General features: G+C 38.3%; 1 protein-coding gene and 1 long non-coding RNA gene across 5 annotated transcripts; one reads left to right on the forward strand and one right to left on the reverse strand.

The window, feature by feature from the left end:
• Window positions 1–2,475: 2,475 nt before the first annotated feature.
• Window positions 2,476–26,108, reverse strand: SLC35A3 (solute carrier family 35 member A3). Of its 4 annotated transcripts, none has more exons than XM_015635949.3 (8): window positions 26,035–26,108; window positions 15,920–16,124; window positions 14,928–15,082; window positions 14,709–14,831; window positions 13,438–13,609; window positions 10,259–10,377; window positions 9,622–9,755; window positions 2,476–7,516 (listed from the first exon to the last, which is right to left on the reverse strand). In XM_015635949.3, exons 2-8 carry the CDS (start codon window positions 16,104–16,106, stop codon window positions 7,426–7,428), a joined length of 981 nt encoding a protein of 326 aa, XP_015491435.1. In that variant the 5' UTR covers window positions 16,107–16,124; window positions 26,035–26,108; the 3' UTR covers window positions 2,476–7,425. The 4 variants fall into 4 exon arrangements, with proteins under 4 accessions (XP_015491435.1, XP_015491431.1, XP_015491434.1 ...); XM_015635945.3 differs by having other exon boundaries at window positions 26,006–26,090; XM_015635948.3 differs by lacking the exon at window positions 26,035–26,108 and adding an exon at window positions 25,966–26,026.
• LOC117244768 lies at window positions 22,541–24,498 on the forward strand. Its single transcript, XR_004498473.1, has 3 exons — window positions 22,541–22,839; window positions 23,295–23,371; window positions 24,396–24,498. It is a non-coding gene; the product is annotated as an uncharacterized LOC117244768 (long non-coding RNA).
• Window positions 26,109–26,285: the final 177 nt, after the last annotated feature.

Below are 26,285 nucleotides of genomic sequence, written 5' to 3' on the forward strand. Positions count from 1 at the left end.
CCACCGCGCGCGCAGCCAGCGCTGCGCATCACGCGATCGCGCCATTGGCCGCGCGCCGTTCACGTGCTTGGGGCTGGCCCCGCCCCGGGAAATCGGCACCTGTGGGAACGCGGGCGGCCCCCGCAGCCTCCACCGCTCGGCACCCCAGCCTGACAAGGCCACGGGCTAAAGCACCGAACGCCGCCCCGCGGGAGCATCACCCGTCCCTCCCACCCGAATCGAAACACCCGGCCCCGCTTCCTCCCTTCCGGAGCTGCTGAGGCGCCCGAGAAAAAGGAGCAAAGGAAGGCAGTTCGTACGGGAAATACCTGACATTCCTAGAGCCAGAGTACACAAACACAGATATAATCCACCCTAAAGATACAGCTTAGAGATACATATTCTTCTTTCTTACTCTCAAGTTTTAAACTTAGTTTATGAAAGTTCCAACATCTTCAAACCGGCAGGTCACCTCAGGTTCTGATTTGCCACAACACCTGCAAGTAACAAGATAACAGGGATCAGCTTCCCCACGGCAGCATGCCAATTAGCGGAGAAAATCTTTTCGAAATATGTGGCTGGCATTATTAGGTTTTCTGTGGCTTATAAATTCATCCACTGTTGATGTCTGGCCTCACTAAGGAGCAACAACTGTCCATGCTGTACTATCACGTGCATGACACAGACAAGTGTCCATGGCTGTACCCATGTATCAGTCTGATCTCTATGTTCTCAGTCCTCCATCTTTCAGCCCTCTTGCCGCTTATCTCCATCTCCCCAGCTGCTGTGACATCACCGTTTCTCCCAAAACCTCAGCTAAACATGAACGGCTTCTTGTCCCTACCAGCAGTGGAACTCATTCCTGATGTGCAGATGGGCACTGCAGCTCCCACCGTGTTACCAAACGGGTGTCAATCACTCACCACTTAAGATCATGTGGGCTTAAGTTAAACCCTTAGCCTCAAGATCAAGCACCTCTTATCCCATCATAAGGCACCTCGTAAGGAATTAGAATTTGCGAGGCACAGACCTACTCAGACCAATGGATCTAGACAAAGACAAGCAGACTCCAGCTCAGGAAACAATGAGTGCGTCTAGCGGGTCTGGGATGTTTGCTATTATCAGTCATCTGTTACAAGTATTAGGGTGTCACATGAAATATTTGACAATTCTGTCCCACTTCTACTTGAAAAGGAGAGAGGTCTAAAATGTTGGCATAGTTTCAAGCCTATTCCTCAGAGTGCCGTTAGATTTTGGTGGGAAAGTCACACAGAGACATGTATGTGACATGTAAGGGACTCATGTAAAAAGTCAACACAACTACAGTGTCAGCAAAGTCATTTGGTAACTAGGCTCACAAGATGGTTTTTTACCCCCACCTTCATATTAGACCAACATCTGTTATTGATGTCATTATCTCAAAATAAATGCATTTAATATCAAGTTTGCTCATATAGACAGAGCAGATGATTCAAATAAAGAAATGTAGAATAAACTCAAATAATAAGAATGTAGCAGAAACTTGCTGTTACTGTCATGAATTTCAGCCAGCTACATGTTTTCAAATATTAAACTCCACTCACCTACACAAGTCACACATAATCTGCTCTAACATTATTTAATTTATATATTAACATAACATTAACCTTACTATTTAACACAAACTCCTGAGGAAGAGAAACAAGAACTGTCTGTTACATCTGAACACCTACAGTGTTTGACTGCCTGTACTAAGTAAATGCATACTACTACCTGCTAGCCATAGAAGCCATTATCATCGTTTTGGAAGAGGGATGAAAATCGACAGAGTACTTATCTCCCTAAGGGGATTCCAAGACACAGGCAAGATGATTTCACTAGTTTCAGATAAGATTCCTCAGGGAAGTGCTTTTACACCAATCTTGAAGAACACTCTCCCTAGATGATGAGTAACTAATTTTTTACCTAATGGCATAAATTTTTCAGTTTAAATCATGTTACATGTTAATGTTAAGAGCAGGGCAAAACTGACAAAAGAAATTGAGAAATTAAATGCCCTGAAAACTGCTGGTGAAATGACCCAGTTTTAGTATATGAAACTGCAGAAAGGGCAGAGAAACATGATATCCATCATCTATAGCAATTGCTTGTAAACTCTCTTCAGGTCTTTGATACAGTGTAGATTACAACTATTCACAGCTGCTTACAGTGTTACAGTGTTTTACAACCACACCCAACACTACCACTTGGTATTGAGACCCAGGTGCTCCCTGGTTCAGGGCACACCTGGGGTTTCAGGCCAGAAGAGCTCAGAGTGTCACAAGAACACTGTTCTTGAATGTGATTCACAAGAAGTCATGACTCAGTGGTCAAAAAGAAGCATGTCTCAGTCAAAACTAAATTGCTGGCAACATTCAGTAAGATGTATGTTAAAAGACAACATTAACAAAAGTCTTATGACAGCCTTCTAGAATTTATAGAAAATTATGCTAAAATTATATTGTGAAATAATAAACGTTAGCTAAAACATTTTATTTCTGCAAAAATATGCACAAGGCAAGCCTCTCCTTTTAACAAAGCTCTCAAACTTTTTTAAAATCATATTCTTAATAAAGACAGTGCTTAATTTCAACCAGTTTATTACTACAGTGGCATTATCTACATGTATAGAAGGAAAAAAATTACAGTATTTTACCTCAATATGGATTAAAAAAAGGACTGTGTTAGGTCATGTAAGATGCATTCCAGTGTTCAGCAGTGTTACACCAAAAAACTAACCTTTTCCAAACTGCCTGGAAACACCATATATTAGAACTGTATTCAGTGTAATCACACACAAATATCAACAACAACATGTAAAAAACTAAGACTACCTTAAAAAATTTGCTACAATGTTTGAATAAATGGTTTATATTTGGGATCATATATTGACAATAAGGACAAAGTTTAAAAAAATCTAACAAAATTATAGTCATGGCAGCAAATATAAACATATGCTTAACATATAAGCAATTCTTACTGAGCTATAAATCACTAATGAAATAAATATGGCTAATTACAGTCAGAAGGATGATGGGAGGGTGACGATGAGTTAATGTGCCACTTCTCTTGGATGCAAATGTGCAGCAGACATTCAAGAATGAGAACAAGCACTGAATGACAAATCAGGACGGGTTCTTTTTTCTTCTAGAAAGAGTTATAAATTCAGCTGAGAAATACTTAGAAAAAGTTAAGAATTCAACTGAACAGAACTCTGGACAGTAACTGAAGCAGAAGTTATGATCTAAAAAATTCCACGTATTTTGTTGCATTTTTCTCTATATTTTTCTTTAGTAAAATGTCTTAATTCTAGGTATCTAAAAACATATAATGAGCTCACCTGGAAAGAGTGGGACTCTCTTCCTGTGGAAAATAATCAGCATTAAAAATGAAAAGAACAATTAAAACAAAGGCAAGGAAACACTACTTGGACTTTCTCACAGTAATGCACCACCTTAGGTAATGACACATTACACATATATGGTACAATATCATGTTATACATAAATGTTACTCTTCTAATACACAAAGAAAACTCCCTGTTTTTTAATAACTCATTCTCACAAAACATAGATTTCAGATATGAAAGAAATGAATAATCTTCCTCAACACAATATCCAGCAAGAAACATTGTCACCAGGAGAAAAACGAGCAACAAATTCAAATTTGGAAAATGACAATTGCTTAAATACAACAGAACATGCTGGGCTGATCAGGAAGTACATTCAAATATGAAAGTTACTGACAACAAAAACCAAAAGAATTGCAATGTTTCATTTATCAATTTTTTAAAAAATGAACAAAATCTATTACAGTATCTTGAATTACAGCCATAAAAACAAGTTAGAAACACAAAAGAATTATGTACTAAGTGTCTGTGAGAGGCCTATATGCACATGAAACACAAGCAAAATGAGATTTTGTCTTTTGAGGAAAAAGAAAACAATAGTTACCAAAACACTGTAGTAAAAAACCAAAGGTGTTTTACTGTAGAAGTTGAATCCAGAACATTAATCTACCCTTTACTGAAACAAATAAAAAGGGAAGTTTTCTTAAAGTTTGTTTAAAACAATGAAGTTGAACAAAACTATACAATTATCTGAATTCTTTGAGAAAACAAATTTTTTGGGCACTTGTGGATTGCTTAGAAGTACAATGTTGAAAGAAAAGTTTATCTTACTTTATTAGACTCAAGGCTTCTCACCACTGATCTGATCTATTTTGCTTCGAAGATAGTACTAAATTTATCATTATTTGACCATTTATCATGCATCCCAGAGATTCTCAAATAAAATTACCAAATATCCAAGTATTCAATAAATACTAGTACACCCAATATATGTCTAGAGAAAAAAAAAAATCACATAATTCAAGTTATTGCAAATAAATACCTAGCTATAACTTTATAAATATTTAAACAAAATTCTGCTAAGTATATGTTAGCCTCCTAAATATACAACTAAACTAACAAAACCATTGTCTAAAAGTCAGAGAAGTAGTTCAGAAAGACAAGTTCCTTTTTGGGAAGTTAGACTCCTATAGCATTTGCTTTCAGGGCAAACTCAAAGCACATTATCCACTACTTCCCAAAGCTCTGTGCTAGCTATTCTTCTTTGGTTAGTTAATGAGTTATAGACTTAAAGCCATTAAAAAAAAAAATTAAAATCCAAATACAAAAGTATCTTAGTGAGAAAATATGCATATGCTCTCAGATGCAAAGGTTACAGAAATCAGTAAGCCCTCCCTTCTATTCTCACTAAACCCGTGCTACCTCCCCTTGTCCAGTCACACCTCAGAGAAGAGGCTAAAATGCAAATTCATTTTTCCTTTTCAGCAACACGTCCATGACAAGCTCTATCCTTCTGCTGGAAAACAGAATTGGACAGTCAAGTGAAAGCATGGAAGTCATTGATTCACAGACAGGAGTTATTGTTCCTTAGTACAGCAGGTAGTTTTCCAAAGTTGCACGGCATCCTATTCCAAAGCAAAGAACACATATTCCTGGTCTTTCCTTTAAACATCTTTACTGGTAAATATTGGCAGGTGCACCTGAAATATTAAAATCAGGCTACATGTCACAGAGCTCGAGCCACATGGTAATTATTAGGCTTTTTTGGTCCCTTCCTGTACAACTTGGTTTACAGTGTTCTCAACCTGCTTCTTTACGTTTTTGGAGACTTTTCTTAGGAAAGTAACCAATTACATCGCTTGAACACCCCCAATACTGTGATTCCTGAAATCAAAAGTATTACTGTGTAGGGCCGAACCCCAACTGAGAGATTACTACCAGCACTTCCCACCTCCTTTCAGAGCCATGCAGTTCCCATTCTGCACTCGGCACTGCCGTGAGCCACTGCACTACACACACAGTCTGCACCACAGGGGAAATGGCTAAATGTAACTTCTCAAAGATTGTGCCACATTGAATGTTACATGTAAAAGATTTAATATTAACACAGATTGCCCATTTAGATAGTTTTGACTGCCAAGTAGCAAAGCTCCTGCAATTACAACATGCTGGGACAGATTCACAGTTCACAAAACTTAGCAAGCCCTAGGCAGAGCTCTGACATTTCTTTAATGTCTTGCTCTGATAAGACAAACAAACAAAACGTCGATAAAACAGGTAATTGCCAACAGAAGAAAAACACTATTTTTACTTGACTGATATAAGTGGAATTCTTCCTTTCCTGTTTACAACACTTCACTAAGAAATTTCAGAGCACTCTGAGAATCTCCTTGTCAATCAGATGTTAACTCTAGTAAACATTTTAAAACACCTTTCTCTTACACGCTTTTCTTTAGTACAAGGCAGATATGAGAAAGAGCATGAATGGAGTGGCGGGGAACAAAGGAATAAAGATATTTTTACTACTTGCCATTCTACTGGTAAGGGACTCCTGATATGTTTTTATATAAATGCACCATCACAGATGTCACACGAGTCACCCGACATTAACATCCACTGTGAACAGTCTCCTGAAAAACAATGATTTTTAAGACAGGTTTTTTGTTTATTAGTTCCAGATTTTTTTAGTGTTTCTGACTATATGCAAATACTTCAAGTGAAGTGTTCATAACAGTCTAATTGATCTTATTGCAGCAAGGTTTCTTTGTGAAGTTTTTTTTTTTGTTTGTTTGAAACACAATAACAGCATGCTTTTATATTTACCTATTGCACAATTAATTGCTTTTTAATTATATTTCCTATTAAAGTAATTCCACTAATAGAAGAAATAGGTCCAGAGAACCCATTTTGGTCTGTTGGCTCAAGGACTCCCAGAATAAAATAATAATAATTAAAAAACCCCCCACTAAAACTCTAATTAAGCCATTACATAGAAGTATACAGAAAAAGCCTGGAAGAGTTCATGAGTAAACAATACTTATTTAAAAACACCTCTGTAATAAAGTACAGTACAGTATACAGATGCCATACCATAATATCTCCAGCTGGAGTTGTTACAGACAATGATAATGCCTTTAAAATGCTTATTATGGGCTCTTTGTTTTTTTAAATCATGGTTTAAAGAAATCTTCAGAGGCTATTTAAAGCACAAAAACTACTTTCAAGGTTCTACCAAAAAGTTGATTTATAATCAGTAAAATAACAAGAATGAACATTACATCTGAGTAAGCACCCATCATAACCCTGCTCCTGCTCCCAGGTTAGCGCAGTAACCTCCAGCCGGTGATCCCAGAGTTATTCCATCTGCTCCAATGCTACAGGCTGATGAAGGCTGGAGTATTCTTCCCTTTGTACTTCAGTGAGAATGTTAATAGTCTTACAATAGTTTTATAGAAGCGACAGAATTGTAATAATATCATTTAATAACAGATTTGTTATTAAATCAGCCTTCTAAAAATATAAAAATATTTGATATTGTGAAAGTGTCTTTTAATCATATTTCAATTTTCACAGTTTTAATAAGGAGTACCTAATTAGAACCATCACTTTAGAACTATGATGCTCAGCTCATTTCACGTAAATAGACAAACAGTTAAAAACATATACATTAAATAGAATCCAATCGCAAAAACATACAATCTGACAATGTTGTCATGTGCTCTTTCAAAGAGTGCATAGGACATATTTCTGCAGCAGTCAATACAGTAATTCTTTTGATGCAATCTTAGTCAAAGCTGTAAACATTCCTAATTGTAGTTTCTTGGAAACTTTTGGTTCCTTTCAAGTTTTTATTAGCAATTTGCACTGGGCATTCCCCTGACATTTCCCCCCCCTTCAGTTACAGACAGCATCACCCTCCACCTGTAACCTCTCTGGCTGTTCAGAACTACTCATCAGCATTTCTTCAATACATTCAGGGCAGTCATCCTCCCTTGCAGTGCACAGTGACACTTTCCAAATGCCAGTGCCAGCATGGCCCCCAGTGCATGATCTTGAGAAGCAGGTTGATGAGGAAGTCTGCTATGCCTTAATGGGATTTCCTGCAGGTTTGGGATCATAACCGTATAGAAAAGTAGCTGCTATTACAAGGATGGCTCCGAGGAAAAAGACACTGAATAGGGATTAAAAAAAAAATTGTTTTAGTTGATGCAAATTTATTTATGCAATATAATCAAAAGTAAGGACATTTTTTCATGAGGAAAACAGGAAGATAAATTATATTTGTCCAATTTATAAGGAGCAAAATAATTTGTATGTATTTGTTTTAGTGGGATACAGAAAGTTGTAGAGGTAAGAAACCTGTAACTACAAATTAATGCATCATTATATTAACATATTTTGAAAATTAAAATTACACTTTCATGGAACAATTGGCAAAAGCAATTAGATCAATCCTTTTTTTCCTAAATTTTTACCTAAAGATGAGTGCAAAATGAAAGCATGAGCTGAAGAAAAGCAGCTACTGTGGTTACCCACCCATTCTTAACATACTACATACATCATGTTGTTGAAACTATGTTTGCTTTGAAGTCCAAAGCTTGTGTCAAAACAAATTACTGCTGCCCAAGAACCAGTTTGCAAGTCAGTATAATCTAATTTTTGGCAGATACAGAAAGATTTGTCTTATGAAAACACAATAAAAGCATCTTTTCTATTGTGACATTTTGGCCTTTCAAGTTGTTTTAGTTAAAGTCTGAGACAAAGAAACTGAAGCCAGCAGACCATCAGTACACATTTTAGAAAAGAATCTTCTCACAGACATGGCAATGTCAACAGGTTCATCTTCTGAACCAAATGCTAAAAAACCTGTGGCATATGACATGATAATCCTTCAGAGAATACATTTAGCCTATTTTGGGACATGGCCCCTTGCAACATATTCAAGCATTTAAATACTTTACACCTATTACCCCAATCAAAACTGTTTGTTGATATGACAGAAACAATTACAGAGTTTCAGTTCAAATGCACTGTTAGCATAAGCAAGGTACTAAAGATTAAGTTTGATTAACTCAAGTTAATCAAGTTCTATAAAGTGGGATGGCTTCGAGTTCTACATATCACTACTGGGCTCTATTTAATTTTCAATATGTTTGTAGAAGCTGTTAAGTTACTTATTAATTTTCCATTTGAGCACACAGAAACTCTTAAAACACTTTCTACGTTTGTTTTAATGGGACAAATATAATCTACTTATAATTTAAGTTCAATGTTTTCCACTTCTTAAGCCTAAACAGCTATTCCATTTCCTTTTTTGAATGTTTAAAGCCCTGATAATACAGAATCACAGAATAGGGATAGAAGGGACCACAGTATTGCAAATATGTATTTTTAGATAAAAGATGTCTCGTTGTACCAGATACAAAAGTCGTAAATATTATTCAAAATATTTTTATGTTATGAGTACATGCAGTATATGCAAGGAGTGTTGGTCAGTCATAAGCAAAATCCGATTCCTGTATCTGGCAGTGGGATTATTAATTCTACATTCCATACAAGAACATGCACTGCCAAGACAAGCAGTGCTCTCATCCCACCCATGTGTAAAACTCTTGCATGCAGAGCCACCACATTCTGATCCCCAAAGCACCCGGACGCTGCACAGGGCCTAGAAGAACAGAGCAAGCACTTCTCCTTCTCGGCTGCTCTCACTACTAAATGTAGCACTGCCTTTAGAAACAGCTCTGCCTTTGGCCTCCTGGGTGCCCTTGGGCAACACAGCGCTCCAGCGTCACTTTACAGGTGCGTGACTGCAGTGACCTGTGTCAGAGCCTGCGGTGCGGACGATCAAAGGCAGCACAGAGGGCATGTCCCTGTGCCCGGCCCCGCGGTGCGGGACGCGGAGCAGCAGCAGCAGCGGTACCCCGTGTGCCCGGCCCCGCAGCGCCAGGCGTGCAGTGCCCGCGCGGGGCCGCAGGGGGCGCGCCCGGGCGGAACAGCGGCCCCGGGCGGCGGCTGCTGCCCCAGGGAGCGCGGCCGCCGAGGGACCCCGAGCCAGAAGCTCCTCACCCGCCTGAAAAACTCACTGCTAGCCACGGGATGAGGCTAAACTTTGATGTGCATGCTGGACCTAAACATTCTGAAAGTGTGGCTTGGACGGGATTTGGATTTTTTTTAATTTATTTTCGCATTTATATCTGGTAAGCAATAAGTTTTCAACTTTTTTTTTTTTTTTTACTATTTTAAATAGTAATAGGATAGGAAAATAATTCTTACCTTGTAGGGACAAAATCTTGCAGCCAGAAATAGGAGATCAACGTTGAAAGTATAATAGAGAGAGAAGTTGCAAATCCCTTTAAAATGTTGTCTGCATATTTTATAACAGCAGCAATCACCAGGCCTCCAAGTGCCTGGAAAAATAGCAAGGTTTGGATTCACAAACTGTTAATTTGATTGAGAGCATCTATTCTGACACCATGCACCTACTTTAGGAAAAGCTTTGGTCTATGCTGACCACTTATTTTATATTAGGGATACGCACTGTTGAAAATAAATATTGGGGGAGCAGTTCTTTCCCCATTGAAGAAATTGCTGATCACATTAGCACCATGAAATAAGTGGAAATGCTTGTACTGTACATTTTTAGCCACATGAGGAAGGGCATACAGAGAGATCATTTTAAGCATCACAAAATCACTAATGCTTGCATGCTTTTAATTTGCACAATACATAAGCACATACTTGCTATATATTTCCCAGATTTTCATTTAGAGGTTTATGCTAATAATGATAGATCAGACCTTTGACTATAGAATTCTCAGCAGCTTCAATGACACCCATTAGTTTCTCCAGTTACTTATAGAAGAGTAAATCCCCTAATGCTTTCACAGAAACATACAACAGAAGGTCTCACCTGTAGAACAACCACCACCCAAGTAAGTTTATTGTATCCTTGAAAAAATCCATTCTTTGACAGTTGTTCTCCATCATAAATGTAAACACCCATCAGTCCAAATATGCTACCAAAAAATCCTGGAAGTACAAGATTGGTTTAAAAGCTTCAGGTGAAAAACATGCAAATGGGTTCCTCGTCCTTAAAGGCTACTCATGTATTTCTGATTTTAAAACTGGATTTTAAAAGTCACTTGCAATACTGTCACATCAAAATCCAGTTTGCTGTTCTCTTTTAAAAGCTATTCTCCACGCTTGCCACTTCAAGTTTTGATTGCTTCCATTAAGATATCCTTAAATACTTCCATTGCTTTCTATTGGAATGGAGTGATTTTTACTTATGGCAAAATTCAGTTAAATCCAATTTCAGTTTTCCTGAAACTAGTCATGACTGAAGATTGAAGTCACCCTATAACCTGGAGAGAAAACAAGGAAAACATGCAGTGGAGGAAGTCGTCTCCGGCATAGCAGGAGCAGCAATAAACAGTTCACCCATTCAGACAAGAATGGGATTCTCCTGAGCCAGTCTCAAGCACACTGAATGTTTACTAGTAGAGACTTAATGTCAAAAGCTGAATCTGAGGTGAGCCTGCAGAGTTTTTAATTTGGTGAGTCCAGTGTTTTCCCAAATGGGAAGCTTTTCCTAACCCCTGAAGCATGACATAATGTAAGCAGCTATTCTGTGACTGATGTCTGCTCTAGTCTTGAGCAGGAAAGGGGCAACACTTTTTACTATTCCTTCTCTGTGAAAAGGTGATTTTCATCACATTTCTCAGCATTTGAAAAAGGCAGAATTTTGAATTATTTTGAACAAAATAACACCTTCTATTTTACAAGAAATAATTATTTTTGTAGGCAGAATTAAAAACATAGGCTTAATTCAGATTAAATTATTTACTTGTATTTTCCAATTTATCTGCTAAAATAAATACACTCACCTATTCATACATCCTTATTATGACATTGGTGCACATTAAAAACTGATTTTTAAAACAATTCTAATTTATTTTCCCATTATTTTCTATAGTTTTAATAATTCTCTATGGACACGAAAATGAAAACCTGGTTGGACATATGGATTTTTTGTTTGTATTTTAAGAAAAGCTCTGTTTCAGAGCTCTTGCTTATGAATGCCTTGCTTCTGAATAATACAATGTCTGAAGTGGGCAACTACCTTGCACTTGCAGAAAGAAGACACCAACCTATTTTTGAAAATGCAATTTCACATTTTATGTATTTTGTGAAAGCTGTATTGTAAAAGCTAATGTTTTTATATGTATTTAATATTATTGTTTAACTGTATTTATGGATTTAAATAGTTTTAAAAAACTTTATGAAATATGACAACATTATTTTTGAACTGAAAACAACCTCAATAATAAACACATTCTACTGAACTTCCTACTGAGGCAGATTAAGCTCACTACAGAAGTAAATACAAACTCAAGGGATCTGATTCTCACTATAATCAGACATTTGTGTCCTTATATATCACTGTCCTAATCATTCATAACCTTGAAGAGACAGCATTTAGACATAGTCTGCTCTGATTTCCTTGTTTCACAAAACAATTACTGGAACATTCAACATATGACCAGGCCAATGATCAAACATACTTCTGTGTACATACTTCTGTGTGCTGCAGAAAAATCTGAAAATGTTTTACAAGAGATTATTGATTTTTCAACAATTATGGAGTCTGACTGGAAATTATTGCAGATATCTACTGCCCATGAAAGCACTTTTAGCATAGAAACTGAGAGTAATAATATTAATAATAATCAGCTTTCCTTGGAAATGGATTTTATATTGCAGCTCCATCCAGGACACCAGCTCTTACCTTAAATCCTGGACCGATCCCTAGCTAGCAAACCTTCTCTGCCCCCAAAATTCCCTAACATAACATTTCCTGATGTATTCCCTACACCCTGTTTGAGAAAACTTACTTTGAATACACAGTTTCCATAAATACAAGCAGACAGTAAGGAGAGGTTTTGAATCCTTTCACTATACTCAGGTTTCAGAACATTATGGTCATGTAAAAATAGTATAATGCATTCAAAATCAACTTCTGCATTTTTAACTGAAATCACTTATAATTAAAACACAGTAGTAGGAAAATAAAGGAAAAAATGGCTTATTGACCCACTAACTAACTACAAAAGAAGCCACATCATCTCCTGTTCTTATAGTGCTGCACTACATTCTACCAGACTCACTACACAGCTCTGATCCACTAAATCATCTCATGACTTAACTTTGCACTGTGGATTTGATCCCTAGTCCATTCTAAGGTGCTGAAAAGGTCAAATTCTGCTCAATGCATTCATTCAAAAATGACATAAATAGTTATTGCCTACAGGTGAAGACTAGGGGGGTTCCATTAGAGAAACAAAGGCAACAGGAAGTTTCCTGCTGTAAAACAGGAACAAAAATATATTGTTGATGCCATGTTCCCAACCCTCTGAACTGGACAAGATTGCTTTGAAGGGAGAGAAAATTCGCTCAGGAACACAGAGCAACTCTGTTGCCTTTAATATCTAGGGTCTGGAAGATCAAGACACCCTTGGGAATAGAAGGTAGTTTCTCACTGATACGTGCACAGTAGGTACAGCTATTTAAACAGTTAGGATGAACTGGTCTTTTTCATATGCTTCTCCCCAGTGATTATGCACACAAATAAAAGAAACTGACCTTTGTATTGAAATAACAATAATTAATTACCTCAACTTTATTCATGAACAAAGCAGATTTTATAGCTTGCACTTTTAGTACAAAAAGCTGCCTACCAGGCACAAGGAAGAAAATGTGTTAATTTTAAAACCTCTCAAAACACTGACTTGGAAACCTATTTTGTTTAAATATTCCTATATTTTCTAAAAAATAGTACAAAAAAGTCAATTGACAGCTTCTCCACAAATGTACAGATATTACATTAACAAAGTAAATCAAGAAGTAGACTGAAACCAGAAAATAACTGCTATAATTCCATTTAGCAGAGTTTGACTTTTCATTTTAAAATAACATATATGCAGCATACTAAAATGTTGGTGGTATTTTTTCTTTATACATTTATTTTGCACAATTATCTTAATGCTTCAGAATGCAGTATCTCTAACAGATGATTAAAATTAAACTTACCAAGCTGAATGTTCCTGATCCACACAGACTGCTTAGTTTCCTTTAAAATTTTCTCAAAATAAACCCCAGCGAATCCACTAGAAAAGCACGCTATGAGAACTGCAATCAGGCCTACAAACTGTGATCCTGCTGAGTGCTCCTTAGCAGGTGTTGCTTGAGAGTCTGAAGGCCACTGGATGTAAAAACAGTTACACAAAATTCACTGATGAAATCAAGTCATGAGCATCTACAAAATGCAAATTTGTTTTCCACCAACAGTAGCAGTTACTAAATACAGACAAGCACATACTTGTCAAGTTTTGTATTTTGCACCATAAATACTTTTAAAGGACTCCAAAGCTACAATTTTTTTCCAACTTATTTGTAAGGAGTAAAACTGTGCCTGAACTGGGAGAATATTCATCAATTTGAATAGCTGCAGGATTTATAAGCAAGAACTTTTTTTGAATCCCAGTGTGACTTATCATGTTCATTCTCTGCCACCAACTTGTGCCACCCAACGGTTGGTTACCTTACAAATATAAGCACAGATAGAAAACTACTTACACCATCTGTTTTTAAGATGGGATGAACTGTCTTTTTCATGTGCTCCTCTTTGGTGATTGTGCAGACCAATTAAATCTTGCAATGTGTCTGAGGCTAACTGAATAAAATGCAATGCCATGGACAAAAACATTCTTAGGAGTCTGTTAAATACTGTCAGACTGTTTCTCATGATTGAATTTAATCACCATATCTTTTTCCAAATCCTTAAGTTTTAAAATAAAAATTTCTAGGATGTACTAAAATTTGCTAAATATTCTTAAATAGTCCATGATCCTGCCCTCTGAAAACTATGAACTCTGGTACCTGCACTATTCAGAACTGAGGCAAATTTTGCTTTTTGAAATCCAGAAAAGTCCGAAGTAAAGTTGCCATGCTGAATCCACAGGACAAAGAGAACACAACCTGTACTGGCAGAGAAGATCTATGAATTCTTAATACCTGAAGAAATGTGCTAATAAAAATTGCTATCATTATTACTTGCAGGTTGGTCCAGAGTCCCTGTTATATTCTACAGTAGAGCACTGGGTTACAAAAGAGATGTTATCTTCTGCCTTTGAACCATTTCTGGTGTCCTCCAGACCTGCCCAGTTGTGATTCGTAGCTCCTGACTATACTCTGGTGCTCGTGTGCAGCTGGTAGAATCAGAAAGCTGGATAATCAGTATAGAAATCCATGTTTCTTCAATAAACACATTAAAACCCCACAAACCACCTGCTAATATTTACCTGCACAAATGCCACTCCTGTCATCAATATTACTAGTGACAGCCACTGGTATACACCCAGCTTCTTGCTCAACATAGACACAGAAAACAAGGCTGTGGTGAGAATTTTCAGTTGATATGTAACCTAGAAGAAGCAGGAACAGTTACTAAGTTACTACTACTATGCCACAATTCATGGTTGTTTTTTTTTAAACTTACAGAGAATCGAAATATGCAATACCTGGTATGTGGCTGCGTCTAGGTTTGACAGTGCTACATATAGCAAGTTGTTCTGAAGAGTGTAAATGCCTGAAGGAATAGCAAGTTTAAGAGTTTCCATAGGTTTGTTAAGGATTTCATCGTGTAGCACTCTGTTCAGAGTCCGTAAATTGCATTCTACCCAAAGAAACAGTAAAAGAAATAGACATTCACTAAAAGGAAAGAAGTGAAAAAAAGAGAAACAGCAATGTTCTGTTCTTAAACTGTTACCCCTTTTTACAGTTATCACTACGCCAAGACCTGAAAATACCATCTATGTTAGTTTGACTGTCACAGGCCTTGGATATATAAGGAAATATCTTGTGTCTTCCTGCAGCTTGGAATATCAGAATGAAAATGATAATTTAAAATACTTTGAGTTAAACTTACTGAAACTATCAATAATTTAAGATAATATATTAAAGAGTACAATCTAAAAAATGCATATTTAGAATCCTACAGAGTCACCAATATTTATGCACAATGACATTTTTAAGCTGTTAAAAATCAAACAGAAACCAGATAAATTCAGTTTTAAATATACAAAATAAGAGCAAGAGTAAATGTGAATACAGTTGTCTTTTTTAGCTTAAAACTATGATTCTTCCTGGAACAATGAAACTGCTGTTTCCCTCCTGTGTCTGCTGCTTATCACAGGTTTCTAAATTATCATTCATGCTTTGGACATACAAAAAGCTTTTCATTTTTTCCTACTTCTACATACAAATTTCTTAAAATGCCTGAGCAAACACAAACTTTGAGATGTTGGCATCAAATTTATTCCTGCTCTCCTCAGTATCCACATTCTCTTAAGCAAATATACAGTATGATTATTGTCCTTCCAAGACTATTTCTTACACAAGGAGAAGGGAAATGCTTTGTTGTACGCCTGTACTCACATGGCTGCTTTGCAGTTGGCACTACAATACAGCATATTGATTAGGAAAATTACTTGGTGCAAAATTTGACACATACTGCTGTCTTTGTAGACTAATAGAACACAGGCCAAAATCTTCAGAAGTTCAGCAATAACTACTGCAGTAGAGGATAAGTAACGAGGGCCTTCTTCTTTCAGTGTCCGAGAATAGCGCATGGTCAACACTAAACTTGTGGTCTGAAAAACCAGGATGCCCAAGGAAAGGTACTTTAAATTGGCAGACATTTCTTGACTTTTTCTTTTCTGAAACAGAAAAAAATAAACAAACCCAAAGGTAATACTATAGATATTGGGAATCACAGATTTCCTTATCTAGGTGAAGGCTCAGAAGGTATTTCCAAGGGGAAGGTATTTCTGCTGTGGTACAGCAGAATGCCCAGTACTCCTGCTGCAATGAGCTGTTCCCAGACTGAAGAGATCTTCCCACTCTTCCACCTCTCCCAAGTGTGTCAGGTTGCAGTCTCTGCCTTGCCAGATTGAACCATGCCAGCAAAAGAAGGGCGAGGGTTGGGCTGCTTTACATGAAAATGCGAGGTATGCCTGGCAATGAAGGGCAAGGAGAGTTGTGGGAAAGCACAGTTGGAGAGGAAGACATGGGATGGAGAAGCTTTAGGGGAGGCAGCACAAAACCTGTCCTGCTGACTACCCTGCTCACAAAAAAATTCATTGAATATAGATGACTAGTTGACTGCAACTGCTTTCTCAGGCTGCACAGACTACCACAAACTTTATGTTAGTAAAGCTGTACCATCCTCATCTCTACTAGGAACTTCCACCAAGATAATGTAGTTTTCTTTGCAATTTGTCACCAATTTAAAGGATTAACTCAATTGCAGAAGACTAATAGGGACAGTAATTTTCATTTTGCAAGCACATTATATGGCAAAGAAATTTTAAAAAGCTTGCTGCTACTAGAGTATCACTTAATTTTTGCTATCCTTCATATAAAGAACTTCCATACACAGAAACTAATGCTTTCTATAAACGATAAACTTCTACTCCCTTCATTGCCCACTTATTCAAAACCAGAGCCATTTTTTATAGTGCCAAAGTTAAATCAAACCAGTAACTAGAAGTTTACAACAACATTTACAAGCAAAAGAAGAGTAATAAGCCAAGGCAATGCACATGGTTCTCAATTTCAGAAGTCTAGACACAGCACACTTACTGGGTGCTTATGGCAGAGCTATCCTCACGTTTTACACCTGCAGGCACACAACTTCTGACCCATTAACTATGCAGCTTTATCCACACTGCTCAAGGATGTGCTGGAACCTCTAAATATTTGTGGCTAGAACTGAAGCAGTTTCCTGCTGACTGCATTTCTCTAGCTCAAGATGCATTTCCTTGCTGGCTTTGTAGGCATTTGGAGAGTTACACTCTTCAAAAACTTCTGACTTGCCCTTATCTTGACTCTAAGCATTTATAGATTTTCTCCAGTCAAGTATTCGAAGTCAAATTATTATCTATATGACAATGACACTTAAAAGACATTGCAGTAACCTGCAAACAGAATGAATTATCAACAGCCACAAAGATATGAAGTACACATTTCAATCCTACACAATAAAATTGTTTATCTCAAAAATTATGTCATTGTAAAAATATTTGTAAAAGCAATATTTGGCACATACTGGTAAATAAGGAAGAAAAAGATGGCAGGATGCAGAAACTGAGGAAGAAACACACAAGGTTCCATTAAGAAAACAGGAGATACTTCTGTATGAAATATAATCTCATTTAACTTCTGAAGAAACAAATACTAAAGATACAACTGCACGGAGCAGTATAAATCAGACAGAAATATAAACTATGGAGCAGAAGAAAGCTGCAGACAAAATTTGCTGTTTTCCACTGGTTCTGGTGGAATAATCCATTACACAAGGATGTTAACTGGAATTATGCATCCTAAACAGCAAAACTGAGATGATCTGTTTGTTAGTTGAAGAACAACAGCTTTGAAGAATAAATTTGCTACAGCTGAGAACACGAAGGAGAAAAAGAACAGTTCCTGCAAAGGGATGAAGAAGGGACATACACGTTCAGAGATCATGCTTTCTGGAGAACTACCAGCAATGAAAGGAAGACAGAGGGAGAAAAAGGCAAAGAAAAAAAATAACCTACTGAGAGAAGATACAAAACTGAATTTCACTAAAAGGCTTGCCTATGATACTACAGAAAACTGAGTTTGCATTTATGTGAGTCAACTTGAACAAACAATTTCTTTCACTATTTCCATCTATCTAATTTTTTAGTATTCAGACCTGAGAAACTGGAAATAAATACCAACATATTGCTAAGACAAAAAACACTGAATTTCATGAACGCAAACCTACAGATAAATAAGTCTTTAAAACTTTAAGTTTTAAGTTTTTTTGTTTGTTTTGTTGGGGGTTTTTGTTTGTTTTTTTAGTTTTCAAAATGCTTCATAACAAAATACAGATCATGACAACACACATATTCCTCCTGACTCAGATGCAAATTTCTGCATTCTGTCAGCCTTTGAAATTACAGAGTTTTACAAATTTTCAAAATCATCAGATATAAATTCTGTAACCTTCAAAACAGGTAGCAATATTAAAAATAAAGTTCACTTTTTTTTTTGCTAAAATACAACCATCTATGTATGAAGCAACTTAAAATGTAATTTTGCAAATAAATCACTAGTATGCTGTTAATGAGCAAGCACCAAGGCAATCAGCAAGAAAATTAACCAACAAGCACAACACTTTGATAACCCCATCAGTAAAGCCATAAAGAATGCATACCACATCATTAACTTCTGTCTTGTCTTCCTCAGTAGTCATGATAAAAAAGGGAACTTTCCCCAGATGATATATCTCAAAAAGGCACCAGCAGAAAGAAATATTTCCTTATTGTACATCACTAATGCATTTCCAAGTTTCATATGTTCACACAGAATGGAGCTTAAGTGTCCAGCATGATAGCTGAAATTAGGGTATTTATTAAAAGTTGTCCAGTCAGTGGTCAACAAGACAGGCTTGTAGACAGCAAGTGTGTGAAGTCTCATGCTATACTTACAAGTTGGTTCACAGAGCAGGAACTAGAAATCTGAAATGTACATATGCCAGTAATATAACCACTCTTTCCTAAGCACACGGAACACCTTATCAGCTCTCCTGGTCCCTTTTCTTTTATAACACCTGCTTATCAGCTCACGGACCTCTGTGCAAACTGTGAACAACCCACAAAAGGAGAAAAATATTGAACTTTAATATTAAATTTTAAACTTGGGCTGTCTTCAACTCCAGTCTCACAGCACCTTTAGATTTACAGGTGACTATCAGAGGTGTAAGTGCCCAGTTTTAGCCACGAGCTCTGCTACCCTCACAGCAGTCACAGAACAATGAACTATTATCTTCAGTAACAGCCCACACCTGGACTGTCTTAAACCAACAATGATATTGAAGTTCCTGCTGTATTTCCTGTACAGAGTTACAACTTAGGTTTCTTATTGGGCTTTGGATGCACTCCTTGGTACTCTGCAGGATGCATCTGTTGGAAAACTCAGGTTTCCTAATTCAAAGACTGGAAGTTGAGTGGTTACATAAACTCTGTCTTTTGAACTCTATCTTACAGTGGGGTATGCTAAGGACCTGCAGTTCCCTGACGATAATACTAAATAACTCATCTCAGGGACTGGGCTCATTTCTCTTCTGTTAGTCTATGTCAAAAAAAATAAAAATCAGCCCCTTCTGCATCATTTCTTCACACATTTCTTCAGTGTGCCATGGACAGCCCTGCAGCCACATGGAAGGCAGCCCTATACGGGAGCCAATATGCAGGAAGCCAAGGTGGGATTTACAGCCACGTAACATTTGGATTCAGTACACACAGGTGGATAAGATGGATTCTATGTGAACAGCTGTTCTTGAAAGTAAAAAGGAGAAGGGCCCTGGAAAGGTTTTCAGAGCACAAACCAAAGCAAAGCAATCTATACAGGAAGTAATATTTTCAGCTCAAAGTACCATACTGTGCAATGGCTGAAGAATAACTCTTCAAAGGAAGCAGATTTTTAAAACCAGAAAATCACATATTTCCAGCTCATAATATTAATTCAAAAATGAATACAATTCATCTCCCTTTGTAATACCTCCAACCCAGGCTAAAATTTAATATTTTACATTTTTCTTTTACTTCATCCCTACACTTTCCCTCCTAAAATAATGGTAAATTCTAATATTTGCAGATGAAATTAGGCCATAATCAATTTGACTTAATGAACAGCACACTAGAACTCCTTCATATTAATCAGTCTACTACAGAGCAGTAAGATTATGGGGCTTTTCTTAACCTTAAGGTTTTGTCTTATGAAGATCTGATGGTATAAACTTTCAAGGTTTTCAGCTGCTAAGTATCTACCATTGCAAGATCCTGTGCAAAACTAAGGATTAGTTTATGAACTGATTCTATTCTTAACTTTGTAGAAGGACTCAAAATATCTGTTGAAGGACTCAAAATCAGAATTACAGGGAGTATCACAGAAACTTATATGAAAAACTCCAAGCACTCAACATTATCTGAAGTAGATGACAAAGAAAAAAATTAACAGCAAATTCCATCAAGTCTCATAACAAAAATGTAGGTTAAATTCACCAAAATATTTGACAAAAATAAACTGGCAGCTACTTATTTCCTCCTCCATACTGTGTCACAAGTAAAGTTTAATGAAAAAAAAATAAATAAACAACTAGTATCATACTCCAAATCTTCATAGTGATGTCATTACATGAATGAAGTTCTTTCCAGCCTAGCTGTGAAATGTTTTCATCACTGACAGTCTTTTAGAATAAAAAAGCCAAGTTACAGGAGTTATTTTTCTTAGGTCTTATTTCATTTTATGACTAATCAGTTTAACATTGCTCAACCAAACCAAAGGCATTTGTGTATTAGTTAAAATGCAAAGCCCAACACAGAAGTAGACGACCAGGCTCTCAAAACTGCCAAAGGCAAAGTTTAAATTTTCTGTGCTACTACACCAAATTCTCCACTTGGGATCTGCTGGAAAATAAACACTGATTTAGTTTGCCTCTGTGTCATTCCAGTGGTATGGGTATGGATACATCTCCTGGGCATTTACTGATACCAGGATAACAGTTAAAGAAACAGGATGATGTTCTCATATTTCTCTAATGAAATATGAACCTAGTGCTGATGCTACACCTATACAAATACAGTAAGCTGTCAACAAAGGAAAAGCACAATTGGAAGGTGGAGTAAGAGCTAACTCACAGAACCTGAAGAACCTATTTTTATTAATTCTTTCTGTGCTTTGCTTACTTTCTACATGCATTGCCCTCTTCCCTGTGCTGGATAACACACAAGTAACATGTCATTTTCTGCCACACAACTACATTCCTCAGAGGAAAGTTCTATTCCATAAATATTCTGGTTTTTGGTTTGTTTGGGTTTTTTTTGGAGTGAATATAGCTTTGTATTTATCAGTCGTAGTATATAATACAGCAAACACTTTAAGTATAAAAAGAAATGGAAGGAAGGAACCTCATGAAGTTCAACAAGGCCAAGTGCAAGAGCTTGGATGTGGGCTGGGCTAATTCAGGCAAAGGCTGCCCTGAGAGAGAATGAGAACTGGAAAAACTCCATGACTGTTAAGTGTTCAAGGCCAGGATGGATAGGCTTTGAGCAACCTGGTCTACGGAAGGTGCCCCTGCCCATGGCAGGGAGTTGGAAACATGATCTTTAACGTCCCTTCCATCCCAAACCATTCTATGATTTTTTAACAAATATCCCACATGGTACAAAGGATGCACAGACCTCTCCAAATCCAGTCAAGTGGTGCTAAACTGCATTCTGAAGTAGATTTTACATACACACAAATAATTTAACTGCCATATTTGGAGCGCTATAATTTGACAATACATTTCTTTCTCCCCTCACCACCACATGATAAAACCTGTCATGTCACTGTAATTGTAGTAATGCACATCCTAAATATTTTTAATAATCTTAAACCTTGTATTTCTCACTTTAAAATGTCACTACTGTGTTTTCCATTTTCCTCATACTGTGAACAGGTTTCTTATTTGTTCCCTCCCATAAACTATCTACAGTTTCCAGCTCCCCAAATACCTGGCACTTTGCAACTAAATCACTGCAAATCACTTCATCATTTTAAAACTTACCTTGCTCTTTCTTTTGTTTTCCAGTTTCTTACTCATTTTTCTTGCTGGAGACAAAGTGCAATAAGTATGCTATGAAAAAAAACCAACAAAACTGTGTTTCTCTTGGAGCTTGTACAGTTCTTCAGAAGTGTGGTTAAAAGCAAATCCTCTAGCAAAGTTTTTCCCTTACTCTTTGAGCAGAAACAAAGGAACAAAGATTTTTTTCACATGAAGGTTTCCTTCAGGAAGTATTTCCGATTTCTCCATTTACATAAAAAAAACCTTAATTGGTGAAAAGGATTAAAAACATAATTGCATTCAAATGAGACTTTGAAGACAAGCTTATCAAGTAGAACACAGCAGATCACTGGTGGACCTTGCTCCTGCAACGTCATCTTGTTCCCTATGCACAACCGTATCTCATGTACAGGTTTTGGCTGGGGTAGAGTTCATTTCCTTCACAGGAGCTGGCAGGGAGATGTGTTTGGGATTTGTGCTGAAAAGTGTTGATAACATAGGGGATGTTTTCACTATTGTTGAGTAGGAATTACACTTTTCTACCTCCCACCCCACCTGTGAGGAGGCTGGGAATGCACAAGGAGTTGGGAGGGGCACAGCCAGGAGAGCTGACCTCAAGATACCACAGGGATATATCCCAGACCAAATGGAGTCATGCTCAGTACATAAACTGGGAGAAGAAGAAGGGAGGAGTGGAGGTTCAGAGTGATGGTGTTTATCTTCTCATGTCACTGTTCCACATGATGGAGTCCTGCTTTCCTGGAGATGGCTGAACACCTGCCTGCCCATGGAACATGGTAAAAGAATTCTTTGGTTTGCTTTGCTTGCATGTGCAGCTTTTGCTTTACCTACTAAACTGTGTCTCAACAGACAGGTTTTCTCACTTTTACCCTTCTGATTGTCTACCCCATCCCACCAGGGATGAGTGAGCAAGTGTTTGTGTAGTGCTTAGTTGCCAGCTGGGGTTAAACCATAACTCTTGGCCATTTTAAAACCATGCAGATGGTTTTCAAAACCGGCAAATGCACCTACATTTACACATGGATTTACACATTAAATGGTAACTGTTAATGATCAACCAGTGATTTCTTCTCAACTTTGCTCCAAAACCTTGGCTTCTGCCAAAGATAGTGGAGGCTGTATCAGTGATTCACTGGCCATATATATCACTCAACCAGGAAATTCCATCACTGCCAAGTTTAACAAAGGGAATGTAATTACATATTAACTATTAACTAAAATCTCATTTCAGAGAATGCTATAAATTGCTGGGGACTCAAACCAAGTTTTCTTACATGTTGACAGAAAACTCAGCAGAACGGAACCTGGGTGAGTTCTTTTATGAGCTCTCAAAGGTTTTCTGTTTGTTTCTTTCTTTTGTGGGGAAAAAAAATAGCATTCTAATCTATGTATCAGGCAGGAAGAGTAAAACATTGTGAATCTGAAAATACGGAATCTGTGGCTAAGTGCTCTTTAAGCCCATTATCTTTATCCCTTGCACCAAACCTAAGAATCCAGAGATCATATTTTTTTGACTGATGAAAATTTGGTTTGATGAATACTACAGAAATCACATATTGAGTAAAAATATTCAGCATTCTGGAAATTCAGGCCCTCATTGAGCTAAATGTTAACACCAGCATTTCTTGTAAAATGAGGACTTCAACTCTGCTCAGTAGAGCATTAGTTTTATGTTGACGTAACAGTCACTAAGCCAAACTCTGCCTGCCAGCACAGAAATTTGATACAAGCTGCCTGAACTGAATCCCGTTTTCACACAGCACACACACTGTGTTCATTGTATAGATCACAGTATAGATAGATCCCAGCAACCACATTCAGACTCTGGGAGCAAGGAGCCATTCAGTTTCCAATGTCAGTTCAAGTGCCCACCCCTCCAAAAGCACACAGGAGTGCAAGGCCATGGACCAAAGGACTGCTGAAATGCAGCTCCTGCAGATGTATCAAGCCAACGAAGGAGCTTGACTTAAGATGCTGAAAGACTGAACACTGTATCCAGCTGGGGTTCAGCTGCAGCTTACATGTATGCTATTTATGAATTACGAGTCAAGTCTGGGTGCTCAAGGCAACACAGAATGTCAAACACCTCAGTCAAGGTGACCTACTTGGAGTACAGTAACACAAACTAGATCCTACAGGGAAAATCAGTCTGTAGGCACTGCAGCATGCTAGTAATTACAAATAAAATGAGACAGCTGAACAGCACTGAAGCAGTATAAATGTAAGACAAGGTTCAGAAATCCAGTGACAAAATCCTGAACTCCTAACCATTTGACATTATCATGCCAGATCCTAAGAAATACAGATGTTAAGAATCTCTGCTCCCCTCTAGAGACATCCTCCATTGATGTGCAGCCTCCTGAGTTCCAGCAAAGGCACTTGGCCTGCACAAGCACCTTGAATATGGCAGGAACTGAAGTAACCGGTGAAGAACAAGCCCAGGCAGCAAGCAATTCAAGAACAATACAGGAGGAATACTATGTCTAGCAAGCCCGTCCCAAAGATAAGTACGTGTTGTGCTCCCTTAACTGCCAAATCCGGAACTGTTTTAAAGGGACACGTGACTTGAATTCCACAGGTACTTGGCTCAGATGATCCCTGCCTTTCTCTTGCTATTGCAAACAATAGCGTCACCAGAATAAGGAATTAGGCTGTGTAGGCAGCCTGTAGGGTTGCTGGAGGCAGTTACTCCTAACAATACATTGCCCGAAAGAAAGCATATTTATACTTACTAGAACCAGTCTTTCCCCAAACCAGTATTTTTGCTACACATACTATTTCTACCAATCAGAAAATGATACATCCCAAACCAATCCTTATCTAACCATTCTTATCTACCAGAACTGAGATTTTCAATCACAAATTCTTCTCACAATGCCTAACAATGTACAAGGGAATCACGAACTACAGTTTCCAAAGGGAGAGATTATTGTAAATCACTTTCTCCACAACTGTCATCTCCTTCGAACTCACCCTGAAGCCTGCAGCTCAACTCAGTGAGCACACTGATAAGTGCAGTGCCTATGAAGAGAGGCAGCCCCACAGATTTCGAGAAAAGCAGTCCATTACCTAATGTTAATTCTAAGACCCACTTGGTCATTCTGCACATATGGTCTTTGAAAAGCAAAGGTTGTCTTAGATCCCAATCCTCCGGTGTAGAGGCCACCATGAAAAATAAAATTTCCCACTGTGGTGCTCACTCAGTTTTAGAAAGGTTTGTTGCATACGTTCTTTATGTCCCATATAACACACCCCTCTTTTGCTCAAAGCTGTGTCAGTCTTCTCCACCCAATCATTACTTTAAAATATTTTATCTAGAATCCAATTCTTCCTCCCTCTGGTTTAAAACATAGTTTACAGGATTTAATAAAACAGAACAACTTCGGGTACCTTCTGATATTTATCTTTTACCTTTTGGTTTATTCCATGATATGCATTATTACATTTGTTATCTCTCTATCTCTGAGTTTCTGCTTAATCCACAAGTGCTGTACTGCTAGAGCGTTTCTCAATTCAAAATTTTGGTATGAAATTATGATAACCATGCAAACGCTTGTAAAATGTGCATTTCTGTGAACTTTACATCCAGCACCGCATCACACATAGTGAGCATCTTCTCAGCTGAGCACCAGCAAGGGAGTCACAACCTCAGCAGCACCGACACCGCTCTGGCCAGATCCGTGCCCCTTCCCAACTTCACACACGGCCGCTTCCCCACAGCAACTTCAACTTCACCCTCTCCTCCCTCTTGCCCAAACCGCTCCATTTCCAGACACTCCTCTCGGTGTCTCTTCAATCCCACCCTTTCCCTCCCCAGCCCTGTTTCCCGCGCCATTCACTAAGCCCAAACGCCTCCGGCCCCCAGGCCTTCCTCGGGCTCCCCCTCACGCAGAGCCCCGCACCTCTCCCGGCGGGGCGGCCCCGACCGGGCTCTGCTCCCACCTGCGCGCCCGCCCGGCGGCCCCGCTCACCGCCGGCCCAGCTCGGCTCGCTCCGGCTCCCGGTGCTTCCGGGAGCCGCGGTCCCGTCCCGCAAAGGCTCCGGCTGCAGCCGAGCCCCGCCCGCTCCGTTCCCAGCACCGCGGCTGCAGCGAGAGCCGGCAGCGGCCGGGCGGGCTCGGGGCCGGGGCCCGGGCAGGGCCTGGTGGGGCCGCCGCATGAGGGGCAGCGGAGCGGGGCACGGGCGGCTCCCGGAGCCTGCAGTCCGTGCGGCACGGGCAGCG

Source organism: Parus major, chromosome 8, assembly GCF_001522545.3.
Source record: "Parus major isolate Abel chromosome 8, Parus_major1.1, whole genome shotgun sequence".
Lineage (NCBI taxonomy): Eukaryota > Metazoa > Chordata > Aves > Passeriformes > Paridae > Parus > Parus major.

Excerpts from the sequence above, each read along its gene's own strand:
- SLC35A3 (XM_015635947.1), bottom strand. The coding sequence starts at position 22,081 with ATGAGTAAGAAACTGGAAAACAAAAGAAAGAGCAAG. Across the intron at positions 15,083-15,919 it reads ATTAGTCTACAAAGACAGCA|AATGCAATTTACGGACTCTG; the intron begins GTATGTGTCAAA and ends TTCTTTGGGTAG. Across the intron at positions 14,832-14,927 it reads TAGACGCAGCCACATACCAG|GTTACATATCAACTGAAAAT; the intron begins GTATTGCATATT and ends TGCTTCTTCTAG.